This window comes from Triturus cristatus, chromosome 4_1, assembly GCF_964204655.1.
Source record: "Triturus cristatus chromosome 4_1, aTriCri1.1, whole genome shotgun sequence".
Taxonomy (NCBI): domain Eukaryota; kingdom Metazoa; phylum Chordata; class Amphibia; order Caudata; family Salamandridae; genus Triturus; species Triturus cristatus.
This window is the reverse complement of record NC_140585.1, coordinates 558,917,400-558,943,685: the sequence shown is the minus strand read 5'-3', so window position 1 is coordinate 558,943,685 and position 26,286 is coordinate 558,917,400. Positions and strand designations below refer to the sequence as shown.

The 26,286-nt window shown below is 43.9% G+C and overlaps 1 protein-coding gene across 2 annotated transcripts in view; it reads right to left on the bottom strand.

Annotated features, from left to right (window-relative positions):
• Positions 1-26,286, bottom strand: part of GNAI1 (G protein subunit alpha i1) — a 289,814-nt gene that overhangs the window by 161,610 nt on the left and 101,918 nt on the right. For both annotated transcript variants that reach the window (XR_014981294.1, XM_085652880.1), the window contains exon 4: positions 13,296-13,453. Coding sequence is in view for 1 of the 2 variants with exons in the window: in XM_085652880.1 (XP_085509006.1) it covers positions 13,296-13,453 (158 nt within the window). In the remaining variant the exon portion in view is untranslated. The remainder of the gene's footprint in view (positions 1-13,295; positions 13,454-26,286) is intronic.

Sequence of the window (26,286 nt, the reverse complement as noted above, 5' to 3'; positions counted from 1 at the left end):
CCAAATAAAATCGATGATGGGAAATAGAACAAACTTGTTTTTAAGGCTGATCTTTAAAATCATATTGGAAATAATCTTCCTCTGGTGGTCATAGGAAAGTGGAATCTTTTTGCCGCGCTTTCCAGGACTAAATGAAAAGCGCCTATGTCGAATGGTGTGGAATCAAGTGGAGCTGGAGCAGTGGCAGCCTGTTTGCATCTGCTAGTTGTCCCATTCCGAAAGAAGGGATCGGTCATCCAGCTCACCTTCTTCCCGGTTACCTTCATCATAATTATCGTAGTCATTGTCCTCCTCTGACTCGAGGAACATCGTGATGTTGAATTCTGGTCGCTGACGTAGGTGGTGTGGCAACTGATACTCTAGTAGGAAGAGGTTGTAGAGGCGCTGCAGAGGCCTGTACTGAATGTGGAAAACGGCAGTAGCAATCATCCAACATGAATTGGAGGTTGGACAAAAGAGTTAAAGGTATCTGTGCCATAGGAAGTTCTGACGCAGGCTGTGTGTCACAAATAGAAAAGTAGTCGTTATCATCCTGACATTTTATAAGAAGTTCAGAGGGACTGCGAGCAGCCCGAAATCTGTCGTCCTCTGATCCCTCATCGTCAGAAGAAAATAATTCAGATGGAGATTGAGAAGGAGTTTGAATTGGCATCAGGCTATCCAAAGAGGAATGTCACCGTTGAAGCAAATAGCTTGACGCCTTCAATGGTACCAGATCCATGGATGCAGTTGTAGCGGTCACCATCGACGACGGAGCCCCCGACGACTAATGCTTTTTCTTATGTTTGCTTGCCGCCGCCGATGAAGTCAAAGGCACCGTAGACGAAATAGGTCTCACCTTAATGGATACAAACGTTGACGGTGAAGATGCAGACAACAGGATCATAGCCAGCTTCATGGACACATGTTGAAGTCGTCGACGTAGACGCGACGACAGCAGCTCTCGTCGACGGAGGAAGCAGCGAGCTAGTCGACGAGATAGGCAGTTTGAGGTAAAAACTGCGCAGATGGGAGTCTTTGACTCCTGAGAATCAGATCTCGGGGGCGTAGAAGGTGCAGAAAAACTGAGGGGAAGAAATCACCCCTTTTGAAGTTGAAGGTTGGATAGTGGGCTTATCCACATGATGTTTCTTCACCACCTTAGGTTTTGGAGAAACCTTTTGATACTCACTGGTTCTCTTCAAGGATGAAGAAGTCTTGACTGATGACACTTTCCACATCTGAGAGAGGGTTCTCTGAAGTCTTCAACTTCTGTAGCCACAGAAGGAGACGCCCTTCTCTGTCCTTTAGAGACTTCTGAGAGAAGGTTCTACATATTTTACAATCCTTTACCTGATGTTCAGGATATAGGCAATAGATGCACTTTTTATGAGGGCCTTCAGATTGAAGTCTGTTTACCAGAGGTTCCACAAGGTCTGAAGAGGGATTTCTTGGTGGTAGACATCATAAAGCTAACTTTCTGAGAAGAAATGAGAAGGAAACTGAGCTTAGCTCAGGGAGACTCCCTTCACACGACCTGAGGTAGAAAGTCTGGGGGCCTGAGCCTCTGAGGAGAACATTCCAAGAGGGTGTGGACGCCTGATTGGCTGGAATTTGGACTAAAACATAATGACAGTGATATGTTATAGAAGTGACAAGTTGTCTATCTATAAAAACTATGGTTTTACTTTCTTATATGCATATATAGGCTTATGTTATTACTACATTGCTATGTTATGTACCGTGGGACTCACTTCGACGACTGGGAATGTTCAATCATGTGAATCTATGAAAGACACACCAATACTGGAGAAGCTAACAATTCGCCTTACCAAAATTTATTTGATTTTTTTGTAGAGCTCGATGAATGCCAGAGGGCGTCTTGGCACTAGCGTCACAGAGATTTGCTTAAAGCTTATAATCGGACAGGTCTATAACGAGAGAGAAAAGCCATGTTTTTAGATGCTTCCTAAGCATCTGAAGACTTGGTTGGCTTATTAAATCCCAGGGTCTTTGGTTCCATAACTGAAAGGTGGCATGGACAAAACTTCTGTTGCGTCAACAGTCTATTTATTTTGGGAACCAACAGTGTCTTGGAGCTTAGTGAACAAAGACATTCTGGACGCATACTGCAGCATTCTGTAACCTTTGAAGGTTTTTAAAAGGCTTTGCTGCATGCCCAAATATAGGGCATTGTAGTGATCCAGTGTTGCAAGGTGAAAGTATTATGTGGTATAGCATGGATGCCTTACCATGTACTACAAGATCAATAAAGAAAGGTGGTCTCTTACACCTCCACTCAGTCCTGGTAGAATGGCAAGGAGCAGGCAGGCTACTTAGAGGAACATGAATTAAGCAATTCACATCATTAACATGGACAATAAGTAATTGACAAGACTGGAGGGAAAACAGACACCAATTTATAAAAATAGCTCCGATATTTATATATTTTTAGACACCAAAATGAAATAGATACATACAGGATAACTGAAGCTATCAAATTTAAAGCATTAAATAAATCCGTGCTTTAGCATAGAGAAATCTTATCGTTGCGGGTAATGAGAAAAACACATATGCAATTGCTTACTTAGAGTGAGTTCAAAGGAACCCATCCCACTCAGGGTTAAGGTCTTTTGAGTCCCTGACTTTAGCTGTCAAACGGAGCAGTCAATCAGGCTTGTAGTGTTTAAGTGGCCATGTTTTCAAAAAGGTACTTGCTAGACAAGTTGAGCAAAGCTCTTTGGAACTCAAGCAAGGGGATGGCCCTGGACCAGACGTCTCCTGGCAGATAGACTGCCTGGCTTAGGGGACTCTGGTACAAAGGTGATCATTCCTTTCAGTCTTGCTGCACAGGTCAGCGGCGCTGACAGGCATGCCAAGAGAGGGTGAAAACAAATGCAGGATCTTTACAATAAAACCACAGGAGTTCTTGGTCGTTCTTGCAGTTGGATTTCTACTCTTGGACCGCCGAATACAGCAGGTAGGAGCCGGATTGACAACAAGCAATCCTTGGTACCTGCAAGCACTGCGGTTGAGGAAATCTTCCAAAGGACCAGGGGAACGGTGTCGGAAGCTGACCCTCGCTGAGGGGTGGGACTACAGTTCCCAGAAGCCACCTGCCCAGTGGATTTGAGCGACAGACAGCTCGGTGGACAGCACTTCAAGGTTGTGGGTTTAGCAGTTTGTGCCTGCCAACTGCGGGAGACTAGTTCTTCTGGCCCAAGGGAGTGCTTGAGAAGTCTAGAGTTTGCAGAGGGGTCCACCTTTCTTTTAGAACTGGTCTTCTGCATTGGTCAAGTCGCAATCCAGCAGAAGCAGAGTGACTGCCACATTTATACAGCTTCGTGCCTCTCTTCAAGGAGTCCTGTCTTGTAATGGAAATGGATCTCTTCTTGGTATCATGTCTAATCTACGGTTCTAGTGTCGGGGGAGAGGGGGTGCTTTAAACCTGGATTTAGGGGGTTTTAGTGGGTGTGAGAACTAGTATGGAATGGGCATCTAGTCCTGCAGCTAGTCCGCCCCAGTAGTGACCATATTCAGTGAGAGTACATCACTAAAACTAGTCAGAAGCTTCTTCTTAGTCTAAATTCAAGATGGCCAAAATCATCCTTAACTGTACACCTCGGGTATAGTCAGCCTTGTGGAGATGCATGCCTCCTGCATAGCTAATTTCATGCCTGGCTTGCAGGGGGAGGCTTTGTCCTCAAGTTGGGGACAAGTTCCTGTGTCCGTTTGGCGTCAGGGAAGCCTCTGAGGGTTATCGCTGTGATGGTCAATTCACTAGCCATACTGTGAAGGCGTAGGTGTCACCACCTGTGCACACAAGTCTTTGTCTCTGGCCTCTGGGGGCAGCAAACACTTCCCAGCAGGAGGTCATTTGTCTTGGCAGCAAACCCTCGAAAAAGTCTGCCAAGGCACAAGAACACTGGGTTAACTTGGTGAGCACTGTCTAAAATGCCAATAAGGTACATGCTGGCTAAACTTCAACACCACTATCATGTCAGGGGTTAAAAGGCAGTGTGATACCAAACAGGAGGCTAATCGACCGTTCTATAATGGAGCTGGACATCTAAGGTATGACCAGTGTACAGACCATGTTAACCTATAGAGGAATGGTCATTGCGGTAGAATAAGTTTAGAATTCTACCACAGGGAAATATATGCTTGCACATAGATTTCCACAGATCTAATATAATGCACCCTGCCTCCTGGGCGATAGGAAGCCTACCTTAGTGGTGATGGACATTAAATGCAGTGAGGTGACCCTGTCGCACACGGTGTGTGCAGGGTCGAATTCAAGGCAAGCTGCTCATGCAGGTTTGACATGGCAGACCTGTAGCCTTTCATTCACTCAGGTCATTCAAGGTGGCACAATATCTGCTGCAGCCCTAGTGCCCCTTTTTAAGCCCCTGCCCTGCGTACCACTCATACCATATACTAAGGCCTTACATGGGTGTAAAAGCACTGGCCAATTAGGTTGTACCATTTTACATGTTACAGTTTAAGGGAAAGAGCACCGGTGCGGAGGCCTAAACACGCTTTCAGCTCAATTACCACAGCATCTAGCAGCAAATAGTGGGGACCATTCAAAAAAGGCATTTTCCAACATGACACCCTCCCAGACTAAAGGTGAGGAGCACTAACCTCTCCTCTTGGTAGTGCATATCGTCTAAGTGGAAGAACCTGGAAAGGCCATCTGCATTGGCATTGTAAGTTCCTAGTCTGTGTTCAAATAAAAACTCCATCTTCTGTATGGAAATAGACTACCTCTATTTGGGGATCTCTCAGCTGCAACCACCTGAGGCCAGGTTGAAATAGAAGTGAGTTACAAACAAGTAGGGCCTCCACTTCTTCCGGGACCAAACTATAGCAAAGGCTTCGAGCTCAATGGCAGTCCAATGCTGCTCCCTGGGGAGAAGTCGCATGCTAATATAAGCTACTGGTTTATCTAGGCCTTCATTGCTGGTCTGTGTCAACACTGCCCCAATCCTATCTTCAGAAGAGCAATTAACTATTTCCCATAGTCTGGTGCTTTTATGACCAAGGCTGAGCACATGGTTACTTTCACGGCGTCAAAGGCATTTTGACCACCTGCAGTCCAAATATACTTCTTGGGTAGCTTCTTTGAGGTGCACTCTGTGAGAGGGGCCAAAATGATACCATACACCTTTACAAACCTCCTGTAGTACCCAGCAAAGCCCTGATAGGAGTCTGCGTCTTGGAAGCCTCACAGTCAGAATGGTTGGATCTTGGGTTGGAGCAATTTCTACTTAGGCCTCCACCTACAAGGTGGCCTAAGTAGAAAACAGAACTCTCCCCTATCTGGCACTTACTGGCCTTAATCGCGAGTCCTGCTTGTTGCAGGATCTGCAACATGTCTAAGATGGGCCAGGTGATCCTCCCAGGTGGAGCTAAAGACAGCTATACCAACCAGATATGCTACACTAAAGTCATCCAGGCCTCAAATAACTCCTTTTGCCAACCTTTGAAAAAGTGACAGCTACATTCTTTAGTCCAAAAGGAATCACTCTGTACTGGAAGTGGCCCTCTGGGGTGGAGAATGCAGATCTACTCGGCTTCCCTTGGTCAGCCTCATCTGCCAGCACCCCAATGTTAAATCAAAGGTACTGAGAAACATGGCTGCCTGTAACTTATCAATAAGCTCATCTTCTCTTGGAATGGGGTGTGCATCAGTCTAGGTGACTGCATTCAACCCTCTGTTGTCTACAAAAAAATCTCAGCTCTACCTTGTCAACCTTTGAGTGAGGTTTGGGGACCAGTACCACTGGGATAGCCCAGGGACTGACAGGTTTCAATAACCCCAAGTCCCAGCAACCTACCTACTTGAGTTTTGATACATGCTTTGACTTGATCAGACAGTCTGTAAATCTTGTTTTTGACATGGAGAATGTCATCTGTGTCCACATCATGTTGTCTGACTGGTGGGGGAAGGGGGGACACCTACACCAACTGTCCTGGTTGGCACTCAACCAGGGCTGCCTTATAGTCATGCCAGTGCTTCACAAGCTCCTTGCTGGCCTAAAGATTGAGTACATGAAGAAAGCAAACCAGCCATGTATGAGCCCAAAGCAAGCACATAGTCCAATGTGTCTTGTTTGGGTTGCTTGAGAGATTCCTCTCAACCTTCCCTCACCAAACTCAGAGGAACCCTTACAGGGTGTCCAAACATAAGTGCAAAGGGGTCAAATCCAACCCCCTTCTGAGGAACCTCCTTGTATGCATATGCAAACAAGAAGCCCAATCCAATCTTCTTCCAAGTTTGTCTGGGAGTTCCATGATCTCGCCACCAAGCCATTAGTCTGTGGTTCATAGGGGGTAGTGCAATTGTAACACACCGCATTCATCGCACATAGCTTTTACCTATGGACACATAAAATTGCTCCCCCTATCAGAGACCACATCCTCAGGGAAACCAACTACTCTTGTGAAGATGCCAAGGAGGGCCTTTGCCACTGCAGGAGCAGTTGCAGTCCCATACTAGGTATTGCCTCTGAATACCTAGTAACATGGTCCACTACTACTAGAATAAAATCTGTTTCCAGACGCAGTAGGTGGGTCAAAGGGACCAACCCTGTCGATCCATACCCTGTCAAAGAGAATCTCAACCATAGGCAGTGGAATTAAAGGAGTCTTTGGTGGTATAACCCTCTTGCCACTGGCCATACAGGTTGCACAGGAGCGATGAAACTCCTTTACCTTCTCAGAAATTTGAAGCCAATACAAATGGGCACCTAACCCATCTAAAGTCTGACTGACCAAGATATCCAGCTAGGGGGATGTCAGGGGCTAAAGTGAGAATGAGAGAATGAACTATATATGCTTGGAGAACAACTACTCTCCTGGCTGTTCCTGGTTTGAGGTCCCTGGCCTCAGCATACAGCAATCCATCCTCCCCAATAAACCCTGCGAATGCCATCGACATCTCCCTCTTCTTGCCTGGCAGTTTCCTGCTCGAGACTCGAGAGCTGAACAGGCCCTTTGCTCCTGGCAATGTTCCTCTCTGGAAGGTCCACTTGCACTAAGAAGCTCTGCCAGGACAGGTTTACTCAGTTGCAGTTCCCTCTTCAGGCATCAGGTTCTCTGCTTGGAAATAGTTCTCCCCCTGATCCTGTGTTTCTTTAGATGCAGAGTTAAGTCTTCTTGCCCTTCCTCTTGCTGTGCTTGGCCATAGTTTTAAGCTCCAGCTGTTTACCCCGAAGTTTAGCCTGTGCTCGAGCGGTCAAACAAGCTACTTTCTAAAACACTATAAAAAGTTTTACTCTTGAATTTATTATTGCAATAGGGATGTAACACAGGGTCCTGGCAATTTAAATTAAAACTATTTAACAAAAAAAAACGTAAATATACTGTCTAAAGCAGATAGAGGATTTCCTGTGCACAAAAAAAATCTACTTATGTCTAAGAGGTGAAGCAAAACAAGTTCCCAAATCCCACAGCTGAAACGCGAATGTTGCACAATGTTTAAGGTGAAAATATTGTGTGGTATGGCGGGGTGCCTCATGTAATACTTGCACAATACACAAAGCTGAACCCCGTGCATTCTTGTACACCATCTCAGTTCTAGTTGAGTGGCAAAGAGCGGACAGGCTACTTAGAGTAACAGGTTTTAAACATTTCATATAATCAAAATGGAAAATAAGTAATTGACACGACTCGTGAAAAGTTTAACACCAATTTATAAAAATAGCTCAGATTTATATATTTTTTAGACACCGAAATGGAAATCGAAACATGCAGGATAACCGGTGTTATCAAATTTAAAGCATTAAATAAATCAGTACTTTAGTAGTGTAAAACATTGACGTTGCGGTCAATGAGAAAAACATATGCAATCAGGAACTTAAAGAGCGAGTTCTAACGAACCCACTCAGGATTAAGGTCTTGTGAGTCCCTAGACCAGTTTTACTTGGCTCAGAGGCGAGTGGTGTACAGGTGCACTTTAGCTGTCAATCAGGCATGAGGTATTTAAATGGCTACATTAGCAAAAAAGGTACTTGCGGGAGGAGCGGAGCAAAACCCTTTGGAACTTAAGCAAGGAGCTGGCCCTGGACCAGAAGTCTCCAGGCAGATTGACTCTAACTGGCTTAGGGGACTCTGGTGCAGAGGTGCGCTTGGCTATCCGTGGTGATGAACGGATTTACAGCCAGCAGTGATGACAGGCACGCAAAGAGGGTGAAAACAAATGCAGAATCTTTACGATGAAGCCACAGGAGTGGTTTGTTGTTCGTGCAGTTGGATCTCTCCTGTTGAAGCGTCGACTAAAGCAGGTAGTAGTCAGACTGACCACCAGCAAGCTTTGGTAACGGCAAGCACTGCAGTGGAGGAGATCTTGCGGAGGACAAGGGGAACGGTGTAGAATGCTGAGCCTCGCTGAGGGGCAGGGCTCCAGTTCCCAGAAGAAACCTGCCCAGTGACTTTGGCATTAGAGTTTGGAAGGGGGTCGCAAAGACAGAGTCCAGCTCTTCTGGGTGTTTTTTGGAATGAGACTGTAGGAGCCCCTGTTGTCATGGTGACCTTCCATATCCCATATGTCAGACTGGAGGGGAAGGTGGGGGGGTAATTCTACCCCAAGTGACCGACCCACCATAAGATAACATGGGCTGGACACTGGGCATACCCCTGATGAACAGCTCCAATATGTGAATTTTCTTAAACCCTGACACAATTGGTGGTGCAGGAAGAGCCAGTTAAGATGCACAGCCCTCAGTCCTGGGGTTCACTCGAAAATCCTGGCCATGCCTTTTGATGTCCTCTCCTAGTTTGGAAAACGTGGAAGAGACCCTTAATAGTTATCGAAACAGACAAAGCTAAGGCATTAGGCCTTTCACAGTACCATAGATCTGGTTCGTCCAATTTTCGTGGCTCATGAACAACCCATAATTACAGGGAAGGAGGTCACGGCCGAACATACTATCCACAAAGATACCATACCAAATTTGACTTGACACCCACACCCTCAATCTCTAATGCCAAAGATGGAGGATGGATTTGCCGAAGCCACCAGCACTAAGGACTGCATAAAGGGAGACATGTATGGTGCAGTTATAGACAGAGTTGTCAATGGTATAGTCGACGAGGTCCAATTTGTGTTCATTGACAGATTGATTTCTGAGGATCTTTTCCTTTTTGTAGATTGCAGGCATCATCTGAACTACATTTTGTGTACAGTTTGGCACGCAGGGGATTGAAAAAATAATTCTGGATTCTGTATAAGTCTCCTTTTCTGCCCTTCCTTCATGGAAGAGCTTGGTGGGTCACTTAACACAAAATCTTCCCCTGCAGAGAAGGCATCCCCTTTTGCCGGAGGAAAATTATCTTTATCCAGCAAATAAACTGCGATCCTCCTCTTTCCTTTAGTCTTCGAAGTAAAGGTTATACAAATGTTAGAGTGTGAAAACTTAACATGATAAAGACAATAAATGCAATAGGAATGATGATCATCAGTGTAAATTTGCCTACGAGATAAACCGATTTAATGAAACATTTATTTCATCTGTCCGTCATGTTGACAACGGAGGACTCTCCCTAGCTCCGAAAATAGCAAATCTTTCTAAAAAAACAACAACTCTGTACTGAGGAAGCTAAAGTGGGGTCTGGAACAGTCTTAGGGTAGACCAAGAAAGTAACACTTCTGAATTCACCAAAAGATTAGAGCAGCGTTTTGCTGGGGTAATCCATCAGACATGAAATGCAGTCTAAATCGGAGCTATGGTAGTTTCTAGCTGGAGTAGGAAAGCTGGCACTTCCAACTCATTGGTTGAAGTTCAGGCTGCTTGAAATGAGGTGGATGCGCTACTTCACACTGCTGTTTAGACCTATGGCCCCATATTTAACATTTAAAAGGTACCCGAAGCCCCCCCCCCCCCCCCCCGAGTCTGAATAGTGTGAGCATGAGTTTTTTTTAAAAAAAAAATTTAATTAAATTTCTGCAATAGAATTTTGCCCAGTAACAAATGACTGCTGTACCAGCTCGTTAAAGTCCCTTTGCCAGGACTGATGAAAGCAAGTCCACAGAATGAAGACACAGGAATCAGGAGTATATTGGTATGCCAAATTAGACTTCTTGCAGGAATCACATTGGGAGCACAGTTTATTGGGGTGGCTCCTGGAATCAAAGGGTCTTGTCCAAGACAAAGTGAACCAGACATATATCAAAGGGCGACTAGTGTCAGGAGCTGTAGTACTATGGGAAAAGCAGCTGAGATGGATCAAAAACAAGAATCAAATGGATACCAGGATAGTCAAAAGAGATGTGTACAAGTAGTCAAACCCAATGCCTGGCTCAGTTAGTTTATGGGCCTCCTTCAGTTTTTATCATTACTCTAGATCTTTGCCCTAAAAATAGTACGAAACGTAACCCACAGCACACACTTTCAGTAAAAAAACCTTTACTTTTCTGAAAGGGTCTGGCAAGGCGTGCCAAAAATATCTTGCTTCAAAATAATAAAATTAGGGGCTTAGACAAATCCCAAGTTGAAAGGTAGGGGGCAGAGTATTGTAAACCCTAGAGTAGTGGTACAGTTCAATATATATTAAGGGAGATGGATAGAAAGAAGGGGTCATGTACTCAATGTTAAAGGTGCAGGGACCAATACACCCTCCCAGCTGGAGTTTCAGCCCTAACACCTTCTGCCTTTTACATTTCCTCAATGTCATCCTGATAGCCAAGACCTGAGACATTACCACAACCTTCTAAGAATACAAATGAAAATCTGTTGTATAGAAATAATAAAATATCAATTACAATAATAAAATCCTTACTAAAAGAGCTTATACCCTTCATAGATAATTTAAAATAACAGAAAAAACTGCTAACGGATATTTCAAAAGATAATACGCAAGGTCCAATGATGGTCTAATTCCTAATGAACCGACTGTCTTTAGATGAAAAACAGTATCCAATTGCTTCATGCACTTTTCTACCGTTGTTTTATGAAGCCAGACTTCAGATACTTCTTCCTTATGTCCATTAATTTTAGATCTCAACAAATATGCACTATAGACTTGTTCCTTTAACCAGACCAGACCTGACTTTGAAGGCAGACTAAGTGTTACAGGAGCCTTCAAACTAGATCAGAATCTGCATGAGAAGAAATCTCATAACGGTTCTTGCAAACTGGGTCTAGTGTGCATGTCAAACAAACCTGATTTGTATTTGAATACGTATATATGGTATAGTCAGCACAGATCGACTGTGAGATAGTCGGATCAACCTGTCTAAACTTCTCCCCTGCGGTCTGCCTTATGAGGGCTTTGGGAGCAGAGTGTGGCAAGACATGGAAATATAGGTAGATTATTTTCCATCACAGAGTTATCGACTGCTGCAAGACTCAATGCTGTTTAAGATTCACGTGTCATTAACAGCTCTTTGTATACAAGATGTTTTAGTCTTCCTTGGTGGCAATACATATAGACAGACACACAAATAGTAAGGCTACCTCGATTGGTCTAGCAAATTATATTGAGGATAGCTCCAGTGGCGTTTTACTGTGTGGGGAAGAGCAGCGAAGACAGACCAGAAACCTGATTTAGTTTATGTAGAATGTATTCACCTCTGACTGTTTTGTCCTTAAAGATAAGAGAAGCATGAAGAAGAGATAGAATAATCTTTCTGTTGATCACCTCTATGGACTGGTGAATGGTCTGTCCTTTGGAAATTTTTAAGAATTTATTTAATGAAAGTGAGGCGATGTCCCTCTATGTTCTTGATTCAGAGGTGTTCTGTCCAAGTTAAAAATTTAGTCTATTATCCCCAAATAGTAGTAGTGTTTCACTTAGTGTCACCAAGTTTCAGCCTCATTTTAATTTTTGCTTTACCAAATTACATCATTTTGGTCTTATTGCAATTGATTTACAGATCATTCAGCTAATCAATTCACATAGCTTTGGTAAGTGAAGTTGGAGACCCCTAGGGATTAATGAGAATAGGACAATGTCATTGGCGCAAGTAAAATAGCTGAGAGATTTGGAACCAAGCTTGGGAGCTAGACCATCTGGGAGATCAAAAAGGGAAGGGAGATCAGCAATGTACAGAAAAAAAAAAATCCAGGCAGCCAGAACACACCCTTGTTTTAAACAATTTGCAGCGTTCATTTTTGGAGATGAGACTCCGCCAGCGAGTTTCATCTGAAGCCAAGTTTTGCCATGTAAAGACAATTAGGAAGTATACTAAAGAACAATTAATTTCCCATTTTGGTAAGTTCCAAAGATTTTTTCCAATTAACTTCATTAAATGCTTGAGAGTAATCAATACAACGCATTTATTTATTATTTTTTTTTTTAAGGGGCTTGTTCACCAAGAGTTTAAAATGTACAATATTGACTGTTATATAATAGCCCACCAGGTTACATAGGTCTTACACTAAGCATTCAATGAAGAATCATTACTTTCAGCGTATCATTGCCATGTCACTCAAACTACATATTATAATTAGGGCTCCATGTTTTCAGTTTTAACTGATTTTTAGAGATAGACAGAAAACTTTATTTCCTGTCTGTATTTTTCCTCTTTTTAAAATAAATACAATTTGATTTCTTTTGAGTGACCCACCATGCTGAAATGAATAACTTTCATGCTAATAGCTGCATATATTGGCAGCATGGCCAATAGCTGTACATATTGGCAGCATGGGGAGTTACACAGCGCAATGAGATGTGCTTAAATTAATCATCTCAACATGTATATCTATTATACTATTTTTTTTTATGTGGGTTTATTTTTATTATGTTTGGCTGTGTAACATGCTAAAACCTGACCGGCATCAAAGTATGAGTGCACGTTTAGCCGTCTGAATAAATGCAGAACTTTACAAGTTATCATCTCATCTATTCACAAAACACAAAATAAATATGGATAAATACCAATAGCTTGGCCAAAAAATAAATATAGATAAATACAGATGGAAATGTTCAAAATATAACTACCATAAAACCGGGAGCCCTAATTATAATTACTTTAGTTAAACAAATATTCATAAAGCACTTTAAAAACATAGTTACAATTTAAAATGCATAAAAAAAGGGAGAAAAAAAATCTGTATGTGCATTTACAAATAAACTTAAAAAGGACATGATCTCATCAGAATAATGTTAATAGTCATTGGGAGGGGAATAAGATTATCACACTTGTGTTTGCCTAAAAACAGAAAGCAAAAAAATAGGAATTAACCAAGTAAATCAACTCCGTGTCCAGCCACAAACCAGGACCCCATGTACCCTGAAACATTACTAGTTAATTTTTCACAACAGTCATCTTAATTATGGTACATACTTGGAAAACTAGTGATTAAACTTACTATGCTGCAGAATCATTGAGCTGATACTCTCTGGATCTGTTGAAACAAGCTTGTACGCCACTATCTTTCCACAACCTCTTGATGACTCCTGCCAGTTCTGCAGTCATAAAGCCTTCCTCTGCTGCTCCAGCAAGTACAAAAAGCTGGCGTGCATCATCCTGCATAGAAAAAGTGAGGCAAAACTAAATTTTGATCTATGCAATAAAAGATTTATCCTAACAGCGCCTTTCATACACAGACAGCCAAGCTCTATTCCTGAACTTGCACCATAAATGTCAGAAGGCTTTAAGTAAAGTAAAAAATATTAACCCTGACAAATATCTTGAGCTATTCTCTGTAGCTAAGACCGCCCATCTCTATATATGTCTTGAGATGGGCGGTCTTAGCTACAGAGAATAGCTATTATTTTTAGGTATGCAAATGGCACCTCTGCATATATTTAATTAAAGTGAACTCTGAATACTAAGAGTGCTCAAGAGAGCAGAGGGTAGAGAGACGTTATAGTTAGACTGATTTCACTTGTACAAAACCAGTGCAATTCAGCAGTTAGTTACCCGAGCGAAGTAGAACTCACCCACAATGCACCACTTGTGGTGTCGCATATTAAATCACTCATGACGTCACTGATTTTTTGGTTTACTAATTACTATCACTGTTTGAGAATCTTCACCAAACTTCCACCCAAAAAGGTTCATCCACCACTGCGCCTTCCTTGAATGATTCCTGGTAATCTGTCAAGCAGAGGCTGAGAAAAAGGGGGTCCCAATCAATTACCCCATACAAGTTTCACAGGGAATATTAGACAATGCAAAGGCCAAAATTGGTTACTGGAATTACACTGTTTGGCAGAAAGCTTGATGCATATCCAGAAAAGCATGATTTTTACAATTTGGTGTACATTTGTTCAGTAGTTTGAAAAATTAAGGTTGAAACTTTAAAGATATCTGAAGTTTGAGGGACTCTCGCAGGAGTCCTGAGGGCATCTGATTGGCAGTAGGAGATTCCATCCCCCCCCTTTCGGTTGACTTTCTCCTGCGAGTACCGTATGTTTATGAGATTTATAGAGCGCTCAAATACCCTTGGGTGTCTCGGCGCTAAGGACGGCAGCATGATACTTATACCAGGAGACTTATTGTGTGAACAGCCATGTTTGTCAGTCCCCTGAACGTTAGTAGTGATTGGCTGGCCACAACATAGAGAGGGAATCCAGGACTGACAAATTATTTTTTTGCGGAGCTACAGGACACACACACACACACACACACACACACACACACACACACACACACACGTTCATGATTGATTGGGTCTACCATCCTCAACAAACCAAACTACGGATCTAAATATCCAGCACTGTGTATTGTATACAATGAACACTAAGCAGTTATTGCTCTCTTGCACATCAGCTCCTTGGTTGATAGAAAAAGAAAAAAATATACTATACAAAACCAAATAATTTCACAAATTCTGTGCTAATGACAAATGCAGGAGTAAGCATATTTATCAATAGAAAAACTAACCGGGATAAATAAAAATAAATGTTTTGAGCAAGTAGACATATATAAATATAACCAAGTCGCAGCATAAAGGAGGCAGGGATTTGAATATTTAATGAAAAATCCAAATATCAGATCCAGATAGCAGGCTGTTAAAAACCAGCCACTAAAGCCAAACCTAAAGTTTAACTAAGTTACAAACAGCAAGCGATCTATTTTAACAGAAAAAAGGCACCCACTATAGTTATTAACTACGGAAAGTCAAAGTGCATACACATTCCCTTAAGCAACACAATCCTTCCAATTGCAGGAGGAAAAAATACATTTGTTCACATAGTTAAAATACCCTACTTTAATTCACTTCAAATTCCAAAACATTTCTAATGTAGTACGGTCCTCAATAAGATACATTCCCAAAATCATTAGCCACCTCATCCTTTCTAATGTTTTAATATTCCAAAATAGTGGTTTTCAAAAATGTAAAACTGTACACAGTCAGGGAACCTGCTTTAAGGGACTGGAGAGAAGAAAAAAAAACAAAAAAACACAACCGATATAATTTAAAATCAGTCCCGCGATATTCTTCAATGGAGACAGAGGTTATGATTATTTGGCGTATTGTCACAAACATCTAGTTCCAGAACGAATATATAGAGGAGCAATACCAGAACTTGTGTTCCTGGTCCCAGACATATTCCCATCTCAAACTCCCCGCTGATCTCTGGGAAATGCCCACACAATCTATCAGATTTTAGAAACAGTAAATGTCAGAAAAGAAATTACAGTCGGAGGATAGTGGAACTAACCAATGCTTGGGAAGGAGGGCGCTTTGATATTTCCATTTCAACTCAGACATCTACGGTAGTTTATTCGTCCACTTGACAATACAAGGTCATAACTGATTGAGTTCACCCTCGTCAAGAACCTAAAGCAGATCTAAACTCACGCACTGTACATTTACATACTATGACATATAACCACAGACTGCTCTCCTGCTTATTGCGTTCCAGCCCATCAAACCACTTCAAATGGCTGCCCCGATGTAGTATTTAAAAAAAACTTCTATCATTTAAAAGCATATTCTAAGGAGCAGAAAAGCCAGATGTCATCCCTTCTCCACGCTGCTTGTCAGATGATCAACCCAGTATTCACTACTGGTGTCTTAGTTTTTGGATTTTGCAAGAGACATGGAGAGGTCACACCACATCGCCACTGCATTAACGTTACACAATACAAATTTAAAGAACCTTAAATTAAAAAAAAATCTAATCCAGGAAATAAAAATTAAAACAATGCTTTTCATTCACTGTCAGTTCTCATAACTATTAAAGGATATATTACGCTTTGAATCTTGCAGTAGACACAAATTACTGCTACCAAAAAAAATAATAATCACAATAAAAATAAAATACAAGATCTTCATACCTAAAACAAATTCCTCCATTAAACCACCCAAATCTACATTTTATTTAGTTAAGAGAGTCAAAACCATTTGTGAAATGCACAAAGGAAGACAAGAAAAGCAAATAAATATGCAGGGAAACAGCCCCATTGTCTGTTAAACCAATATTGTCAGTTGATGTTAGGAGGAATGTCAGTGAAGCTGAAAACTGTATGAAACCTCCTCCCCAAAGGGCAGATAATTCAATGAATACAGCACTTTCACTCTGCCAGGGATTCTGATTTTACAAATAGTTTTGTATCCTCTATGTCGGCATAGCAGGAATCTGCCTTTTCTGCAGGGTCACCACAGATTGCTTTTGCCTTTTTCTGGACACATTTTGCTTGCTTGACATCGCTGCCACTGCTAACGACAGTAAAGCGCCCCTTTAAACACAGGTGAATTGGCTTATGCCTGATGGCGCATTTAACTTGCATGCAAGTTCCTGCCTAGTATATGGTGTGGAAAATACACCAAGGGGCTGAATGTTACGCTACTTGCGGACTACAACACCTATTGTGCCATGCACTATAGAGGCAACGCAAACATGGCTTCCAGCCTACTGTAAGCAACCTGGCTGCTGCAGTGGAAAACCTGCAGTGCGACTTCCAAAATAACCTTTTGACAGGCATTGTCTTCCCTTTTAATTATTAGTAACTCGCCCTAATGCAGGCTGTGCAGCCCACAAGGCAGGATGCACGGTATTTAGATGCTGGACAGATAAACATTAATATCACCATGTCCATACAGTGTAAATGCCCAAACAGCTATTTAAACGTTGGGATGCCCAACTGTCCCAAGTAGCAATCAAGAGTACTGCTCAACATTAACTCAGGAAAAAAGCACAAGCGAGAAAAAAAGAAACCACTATTTTTCATAGTTATTAAAAATTCCTTCCGATGGTGAAGTCCGATTTTCTAAGAAATATCAAAGAAAGGTAACTTTTAGAAAGTTACTTACTCTGCCTGAAGCTCCTAGATGCAAATTTATATGAACTCGCCAGCCAATCCCTGCCTCTACGTGGCATGGAATTCTTAACAGGAGCTACACAACAGGTCAGTTCGAACTGTGTGGCTGTGTACAACCTGCTGGCAAAACTAGGTCATATCCTGCTTGAAGCACATGTAATTTGTTTGCGCTCTGACAGGGATTAAACAGGACAAGAGAACAATAATGTTACATCTGTTTGTGCACTGAAAGACCCTGCTTGGTTTCACTAAATCGGTCTCAAATTATGCTGTGGGTCCAGGGCCTGCTTGAAACTGGATTTTAGTGTTAGATATGGGAAGACATTGGTGATTTTCCTATGACACTCCCATACACACCCCAAGTCTTCATAGCACGTTTACTGTGGTCGAAGAATTTCATCATTTTGAACACTCACTGGGTCAAGGTATTTGGGCCTGCTTGAAGGCAAACACGTACTACTGAAAAATTGAGTAGAGTTGCCTAAGGAAATGTTTATAACATTGGTGATGGAGTGCCTATGAGTGACCACCCACTCCATCCCCACCAGCACTAGCTAGTGCTAGGCACAAAGGCACAAATGTGTCGCCTTAAAGTACCATCCTGAGAACATTTTCTGGACCAGAGGAAGAACATGAGTGGACCATCTGTGTGTGACCAGAGAGTACAGAGCCATCTCCCCCTTGCACCCAGGACAACAAAGTGGACTCCAAGGACTAGTTGACTAGCCTTCTGAGTGGATAAAGTTAAACAAGATTAGAGAGGAATTTTCCCCAAAGTTCCTAGCAGTTCAGTGGCAACTAGACCTGAACATTTCTTTTGGCATGTGTGATACAATGAAAGAAGAAGATCAGGCCACAGTTTACTTGGTTCAAACAGGAGTGTAGGAGCCTTAGATCAAAATTGGCCCTCTCCATAAAAGCAAATAATGTGGTTGAACTGAGAGAAACAAGGTTTTATAAGCTGGCCCCGGCTAGAGCGAAAAGGGAATGGGAGGCGAATCGGTAGTCATTGATCAGAGAGGCCTGTTCTAAGAAGTACTCGCAACGATTGCAGCTTTTAGTCACTAGGGGAGATGCAGAAAGGCCCCAGCCACCTACCAATAATATTGCTATTGCAACCTGGTATGACCATTTTTCTTCATTTTATTCTGGACCCTGTGAGCTTCCATTTTGGGCAACGCTCACCCTCAGGCCAGGGAGTTATTTTCCAAAGTCGAAATCAGGTCCAGTATCAATTCCATCGTTGGGGGTAAATCCCCAGGACCAGATGGCATTCCGGGTGATGTTTCTCAGTGATGTTGAGAACTGGACAACATCTACTCTGGCATTAGCTAACAGAATTGCTGCAGGGGGCCCAATACCACCCTCCTGGAAGGGAGCGGAGGTGATCCCGATCTATATGAAGGGTGACCGTTAGTCGCGCTCTCCAATTATAGTCTTATCAGTCTTACTGATGGTGCCTAAAAGGTGTTTGTTTGCGCACTACTTCTGAAGATTAAGAACGGGATAAGTGACTTTTCTGTCTTGTCCCCTTTCCAAGCAGGATTTAGACAGAAAACCAGCAGCATCGATCAGGTCTTCCGCTTCCTCTTATTGGCCTAGAAGACGGTGATAATTGGAAAGGGAAGCCTATAAGTGGCTTTCACTGACTTAAGGTCAGGTCTAGGGACCACATCCCTAGACATAAGCTCTGACACGTCTTAAAGGAGATGGGCCTCCCCCATGATGGGTTAACATTAATTATTCGCCTTCATGAGGCCAGCTATGCAAGGCTTCGCTGGGGCAGCAAAGGCCAGTTGACAGACCCGATTAAAATCAGCAAAGGGGTCCGACAGTGCTGTGTACAGGCTCCCTCCCTTTTCTCACTTCTTATAAATGGAGTTGTCCAGTATCTTACGGATATTCCTGCTGATGCCCCAACTCTGGGGAGAGTCAAGGTTACTACTTAGTTGTTTGCAGATGACCCGCTGCTAGTTTAAACCCCCAGATGATAGCAGCTGCTTATAGACCGCTTTGAGGCTTTCTGTGCAATGAGAGGCCTAGATGTTGACACCTCCAAGACCAAACTCCTAATGTTGAATCCCCACAAATCTTTTAAAGACAAGTTAACAATGGGTGAGATTCCTCTAGAGTGTTAGTATTTTTGATTATCTGGTGATCACTCTGAGGATTTGTCCTGGAAGCCCCATGTCAGGAAGCAGACTCTCCAGCACAGACAGATTACTGGGGTCCTGAATAAAGAGCATAAGATCTCACAAAGCAGACCTGTAGCAGCCCCTCCACACACAAGGCAGTGGGGTCAGCATTTATGGCGTGGAACTCTGGGGTTTTGAAAAATATTGATTACCTTCTCATCATGGAGAACACATTTTTGAGAGCTTTATGCTCAGTTCCTCAGAGCACCCCTCTCCATCCATTAAGGCTGGACATAGGTAGAACCTCTATTGCTGTCATGGCCAGGTTACGCCCCTTATTGTTTTGATTGCGCCTAAAACGCCAATGCTATACTGCTCCCTTACGCTGCTGCCCTTGTAAGTGTCCTTTACGGCTTTAAGAAAATTGGGTGGCTTTCCCAAGTGAAGTCCCTGCGGACTAATATAGGGCTGGAGGGATAGTGGGACAGATTACAGTATTACTGCCTAGCAAAGGCCTGGTCAAGAAGCAATATTGGAATTGGGTGGCCCAGTATTCTATTTCTAACTCATCAAGGGGCCGTCTTACAATGGATGTTATGGAATTTAAACTGGCAGGCATTTAGGAACAATATCTTTAGACTCTTATGGTCCAACTGGATAGGAAGCTTTATATGCAATCTAGATATGGCTGCCTCCCGGTAAACACTTATAGCCTCCTGGCGAAAGTCCTCCACCTTATTGCTTTCTTGCCCAGGTTGCCCCCTTGTTGCAGAGTCAATTGCTCATTTCTTTTTCGGTTGTCCCATGTATCGATCTCCAAAAGCCAAATGGCTTGTTCCCGCCTGTAGGCAGCTAGGCACCCAGTCATTGTGTAGTGCTGCGCATTTTAAAATTTAAAAGGCCTGCGATAAAAATGTAGTTCTACCTTTTAGTGAAGAATTATTGCAGCCGATTTAGAACTCTTTAAAATCAAGTATTTTAGTCCGGGGGGAGGGGGGGGGGGTGTTGAGAGAGAGTGTGTATATACACATACACATGTATATACACATACACATGTATATACACATACACATGTATATACACATACACATGTATATATATACACACACATATATACATACACATATACATATACACACACACACACACACACATACACACATACACACATACACATACACACATACATATACATATATATATATATATATATATACACACACATATATACACACACACACAGCAGGGCGGGCCATGCTGCCTACTTTCAACGTGGCTATGGCTTATTGTCTTAATTTAAGGCACTTTTCGTTTTTTTAAGTAGCTTTTTAAACTAATCAATTTAAAACTTTTTAAATGGTTAACACATTTTAGTATGCATTTGTATCTTTTGTTTCCTCGTACAGTATGCATTTGCACTTTAATGGTTGTAATGACCGAAATAAAGTTTATGATTGATTTAAAGAATTTAGGTGCCCTCGCCTGTAGTCCACTTTAGATAGGCACTCAATCTGCTTGCTGAATCAGACCAGGACTCAAATCTAATTTTGGGCCCGGTTTACTGCTTCCATCATATCGCATAACGTTGCAATTTTTTGGGTGATATTTCTACCATGCTACGCTGGGTACAGATAATTTAGGAGCCAGACCTAGGAAATGGTTATGGGTAATTCTGGAAAGGATAACTAAGCAAGCACCCGATTCTTCCAAGAAGTGGAACAAAAACAAAAAAATTAACAAAATAAAACACAATCACGAGGAGGGTCTCCTCAACAGGAACACACTGCTAAAAATATAATCTAAGAAAGCGTGTTATTAGAAAGCCTGACAGGTATCAGGATACGAATACACATTCCGGATTACTTTCAGGCTTCGTCTAATACGCATGCAGAGAGAGGTGGACAGTCAGAGCACAGATCAGAAGAGTGTGTAAAGCCGCAAAGGAAAACATGACACTTCAGATTAGATCCATAAAAAGGACAAACCAAAGACTTAAAAACATCAATTCAAAAAGAAGAAAGTAGCAGGGATTAAAAAAAAGACATGCCCAGATTACTGGGGACGCTGCTTCTGAACGGGGAAATGGGCAGTGACTATGCTGGATAAGCCGGCAGAAGTCACAATAGCTCGCCGAAACCTGATGGGTTAACTGGCGGTAATAGCGCTGAGTGAGCACATCACGGTGGAAACACCTTGTAAAAGGGTAAGTGACCCTCATAGTTTATACAAAATTACACTCCAAGTGGAGGAGGGCATACCAAAGACAGTGAACGTCTCTTTTGAGAGAATCAGACTTCTGATTACGTTTTTTTTTTTTGGCTGAAAAAGATTGGCCACCTGACTTCGTAATGGAGTGCCCAATGGGAGAAAAACAAATTTTACGGGCCATCTCGGAGCTCTGTTTCGTTAAACATTAATACCCGCAGGAGTGGGCGTCAACGTCTGCACTGAACCAAAACCATGTTGGGTGGAATGAGGATTTTCCAAATCACAAAACCCCATTAAAATCAGTCCCTCAACCCTAGAGACAATACCCAATAAAAAAAATTAAGCTAACAAACAAATTGAAGAAATATTAGAACAACTTGAGTACCAGGGTGCAATAGAAAATTGCACCTCGGCCATGAATAATCCCTGGTTTCCTGCAATGAAACCGGACAATTCATAGGGTCTAGTCTTGGACTACAGACAGTTGAACACTTCCACTCGCACATTTGTAGTATAAAAAGCAGTGCCACACTAATGAAGAACATTGTGTGGAAGAAATACAAAGCACTAGATATTTCCAACTGATTCTTTTGCCAAAATATAACACATGGAAGCAGATACTTGCCAGCACTCCTCTCTGCCTACGATCTCAGCGACAAGGTTGTCATTTACCACACGGTACCCACTGCATACAAATCACATCTGAACACAAACTGTGAAATAGGTTTTGCACCCACTGAGAAAATTCTCACAGCAGTACAGACTGCTGTAGTGAGAGCGCACTGGCTCAGGGTAAGCGAATAATTGTAGCTACCCAAGTACCAACCTTCGAGGCAGTTACAAAAGCAAGAGTTCCAAACGCCAAGGACTTGCATCCACAATGGATTCAATGGGCTACCTTTCACTGCAACAGATGTAGACTACAGATTTGATTCTACACTACAAACACAAGCATTTCTGCAGTACAAACAAGATTATCCTCTGCCAAATGAAATAATGCCTGTAGATAGATATGAATACATCATTTATACCGATGGACCTGCTCAACCTGCCGTAGGGACAAGTTAACCGGAGGCGCACACATTGTAAAGGGGCGCGTGCATGACGGAAAGTTCAGTCCTGAAAAAAAAAAAACAGTTCCTAGGGGACTGTACAGCGCAGCTGGCAGAACTAAAGCACAAGTTACTACTTGTGTAACTATATATCTGTAAGAGACATTAGTTCGTGATAGATTCCTTACCTTAGAATATACCCAGGCCTCAGACTGGAGCCAGAACGTTTTTTGTAGCAGCATCCCTGCGGGTCAGTGGCGTCGTGCGGCTCTGCATCAGTCGCTGGCGTCGTAAGCGCCGAGATGACGTCGTGGTGACTACTTAGGCGCCACCCATGTGCGCTGGCGTCAGTTCTGTACATGATTTTCCACGCCAGGAACGCAGAGCCATGCAATAAACTTACTACTGGTGCCATGAAAATAGGGCCCTAAAAAGGGGAATGACCTTAACCCTAGAAATCAGTTCGCAGAACGGGGAGGATGGGTGGGGCGATAAGGAATCTATCACTAACTAATGTCTCTTACAGATATATCGTTACACAAGTAGTAATTTGTGCATCTGAAAGAGACGTTAGGGATAGATTCCTTACCTTAGAATAGATATCCCAGCAATACAAACCCCGGTGGTGGGTCTGCGAATAGATTACACCAGAAAGTCACAGAGAACAGAACAGAATGGCCAAAGAAGCCGTCTCTCAGGACCGGACGGTCAAGACCGTGATGCTTGGTAAACGTGTGCAGCGAGACCCACATAGCCGGACAGAGGGAACGAATGCCTTCAGTGCAAGTCAGATCGCCCGATGCTCCAAAAGGTCGATATGGAGCCGGGACTCTGCCGGAGACCAGAGGCCTCTGATCTCCGCTTCTCCCAAGTGGCCTCCCCATCCCAGGAGGGGCGCATCAGTCACCACTGTGTGCTCCGGTTGGGGAACGGAGAGGGATCTGCCATTGACCCAATCGCGATTCGTGAGCCACCACTGCAATTGTCTTGCTGCGCCCTCTGAGATCTGGACATGATCGGACAGGTTGCCCTGATGTTGCGCCCACTGGAACTTCAGGTCCCACTGCAGTGCCTGCATATGCCATCTGGCATGTGTCACCAGCAGGATGCAGGAGACCATCAGGCCCAGGAGCCGGAGGGTCATCCTGACTGAAACCTGGGACAGCGGCCAAAAGATCAGAATCATAGCCTGAATATCCCGGACTCGCTGCTCGGGAGGATAAACCCGAAACAGCGTCGAATCCAGAACCGCTCCGATGAAGGGGAGCTTCTGGGTGGGACTCCGGTGCGACTTCGGCATGTTGATGGAGAACCCCAGCAGATGCAGGAGGTCGGCCGTACTCTGAAGGTGGTGGACGACTGCCTGGGGTGAGCCCGCCTTCAACAACCAGTCGTCGAGGTAAGGGAAGACTGACACCCCTGACCTGTGCAGATGAGCTGCAACCACCGGCATCACTTTCTTTAATACCCGAGGGGCGCCGATAAGGCCGAAGGGGAGCACGGCAAACTGAAAATGTTCCTGGCCTACCGTGGACCGCAGGTAACGCCGGTGGGCCGGCAGGACGGGGATGTGAAAATATGCGGCCAGCCAGTCCAACTCTAACATCCAGTCTCCAGGGCAGCCAAGACCTGAGCCAGAGTCAGCATTTTGACCTTCTTTCGGAGGAAGCGGTTGACGTTCCGGAGGTCCAAGATGGGACGCAGACCCCCTTTGTCCTTCTTGGGGACCAGAGAGTAGTAGGAATAACAACCACTCCCTACTTCTGGCCCAGGAACGCACTTGAGGGCCCCATTGACCAAGAGGGCCGCAGCTTCCTGCTGGAGAGTCGCCAAGTGTTTGCCCGACATGCCGTGGCACCGAGGTGGCATGGCTGGAGGGGTGGACTGAAAGGGAAGGTAGTAACCCTTGTGGATGATCTGCAACACCCACTTCTCCGAAGTGATAGCGCTCCAGTGGGAGAGGTGATGGCGAATCCTGCCACCCACTGGCGTGGGGTGCTTCTCAGATTGGGTGCTTCTCAGATTGGGAAGGTTTGGAGGTAGAAGCAGCAGGGGCGGAGGTGGACTGCCTGTGGCGCCGAAGCTGGATGTGCCGGCGGCGCCGACAGCCTAACAGGATCTGGACGTGTAACCGCGGGGCCCAAAGGCGCACCGGCGGGAGCCCGAGGCCTAAAAAGGTGGTCCATGGTGGCAAGAAATTCGTGCACCTGTTCGGGTGTCGCAGATGGACACTGGTAAGGCGTGTAGGCAGCGGGACTCCCAGGCTCCAGAGGAACCGCAGGGGCAGAACCCCTGTCCCCCTCGTCCACATTCAGTGACCGACGGGGGGACGTCGGGGAGCGAACACGCTTCAACTTTTTATGTCTTCGCTTACTGGAATCTGAGGGCGAAGACTTGGAGCCCGAGGAATGACTACTGCGGCCCAGCGAGCGATCCCGGTAACAGTCCCTGGACCGGGAGCGGCGTTGGGACGAGTGCCGGTCCTCCAGCAGCTTCCGGCGCCGCTCCCTCAAGGCCTTCGGGGCCATGGCCCGACAGTCCCGGGAGTCGTGGTCGGTCTCCAGGCAGTAGAGGCAAACATCGTGGGGGTTCCGCCTCTGACATATTGCGACGGCAGGCCCCACAAGACTTCAATCCAGGCATCCCTACGTGCACCAGTAGAAAAAAAGGAGACAAAAGTCTCAAAAGAGTAGTCAAAAAGTGACTAAGGTACATGTTCTATCCGGATCTGTGCTTGCTGGCGCGGAAGAAAAAACTGATGTCAGCGCGCATGGGTGGCGCCTAAGTAGTCTGCGTAACGCCAGCGACGGACTTAGAGCCGCACAACGCCACCTACTGACGCGTAGGGGTACAGCTACAAAAAAAAAATCTGGGTCAAGTCTGACGCCTACGGATATTCTTACGTAAGGAATCTATCACTAACGTGTCTCTTTCAGATAGCCCTGATAATGGCACTACAAACTACGGATTCCGAAATCCTCACACTCAGTGTGCGATTCATACTACTGTGTCCGGTCCTATAACAAATATCTTTACTATTGGGGCCAAAATGGATTTCGAGATTCAAAGGGTTGTACAATAAAGCACAAGATGCTTTGGGAACGAGTGGCAAAGCTGAAAGAATGCTCACCAAGGGCTCATGTTATTTATACATGGAGTAATCAGCGCGTTGGTCTTAATATTGAAGTGCATTCCATGACCGATGAGGCCACAAAGGCAGCAGTCCATTATACTGCCGTCGCTGCAATCACTCGTTCTAGTACAAGATTAGACAGACACATTGGTGGTTGTCAATGCAGCCCTTAACAGCACCTACTTGCTGAAAAGCTTTCACTAAGTACTCTAACAAGTTAGATGCAAAAAAAAAAATCTATATGATCAGATTACAGGAGTAGAGGACAGAGTAATACCAAACACCGATCGCAGCTTGGGATTATTACTAGCTGCACACGGAGGTCTAGGGTCCGCTCACGTAGGATTTACAGCTGCAGATTAATTACTGAAAAATCACTATTGCTGGCCAGTTCCTACCAAACAGATGTCGCATTTAAGTACAAAGTCCTTGGTCTGTCAGGAGATGAAAAGTTTTACCGTAGCACATCTAACACAGACACCTCTAGTGATCTCAAGTCTTTAGCTTGTGTTAATTTGGACCACTACAGCCCCTTACACTCTGATGGGGCTCACAAGT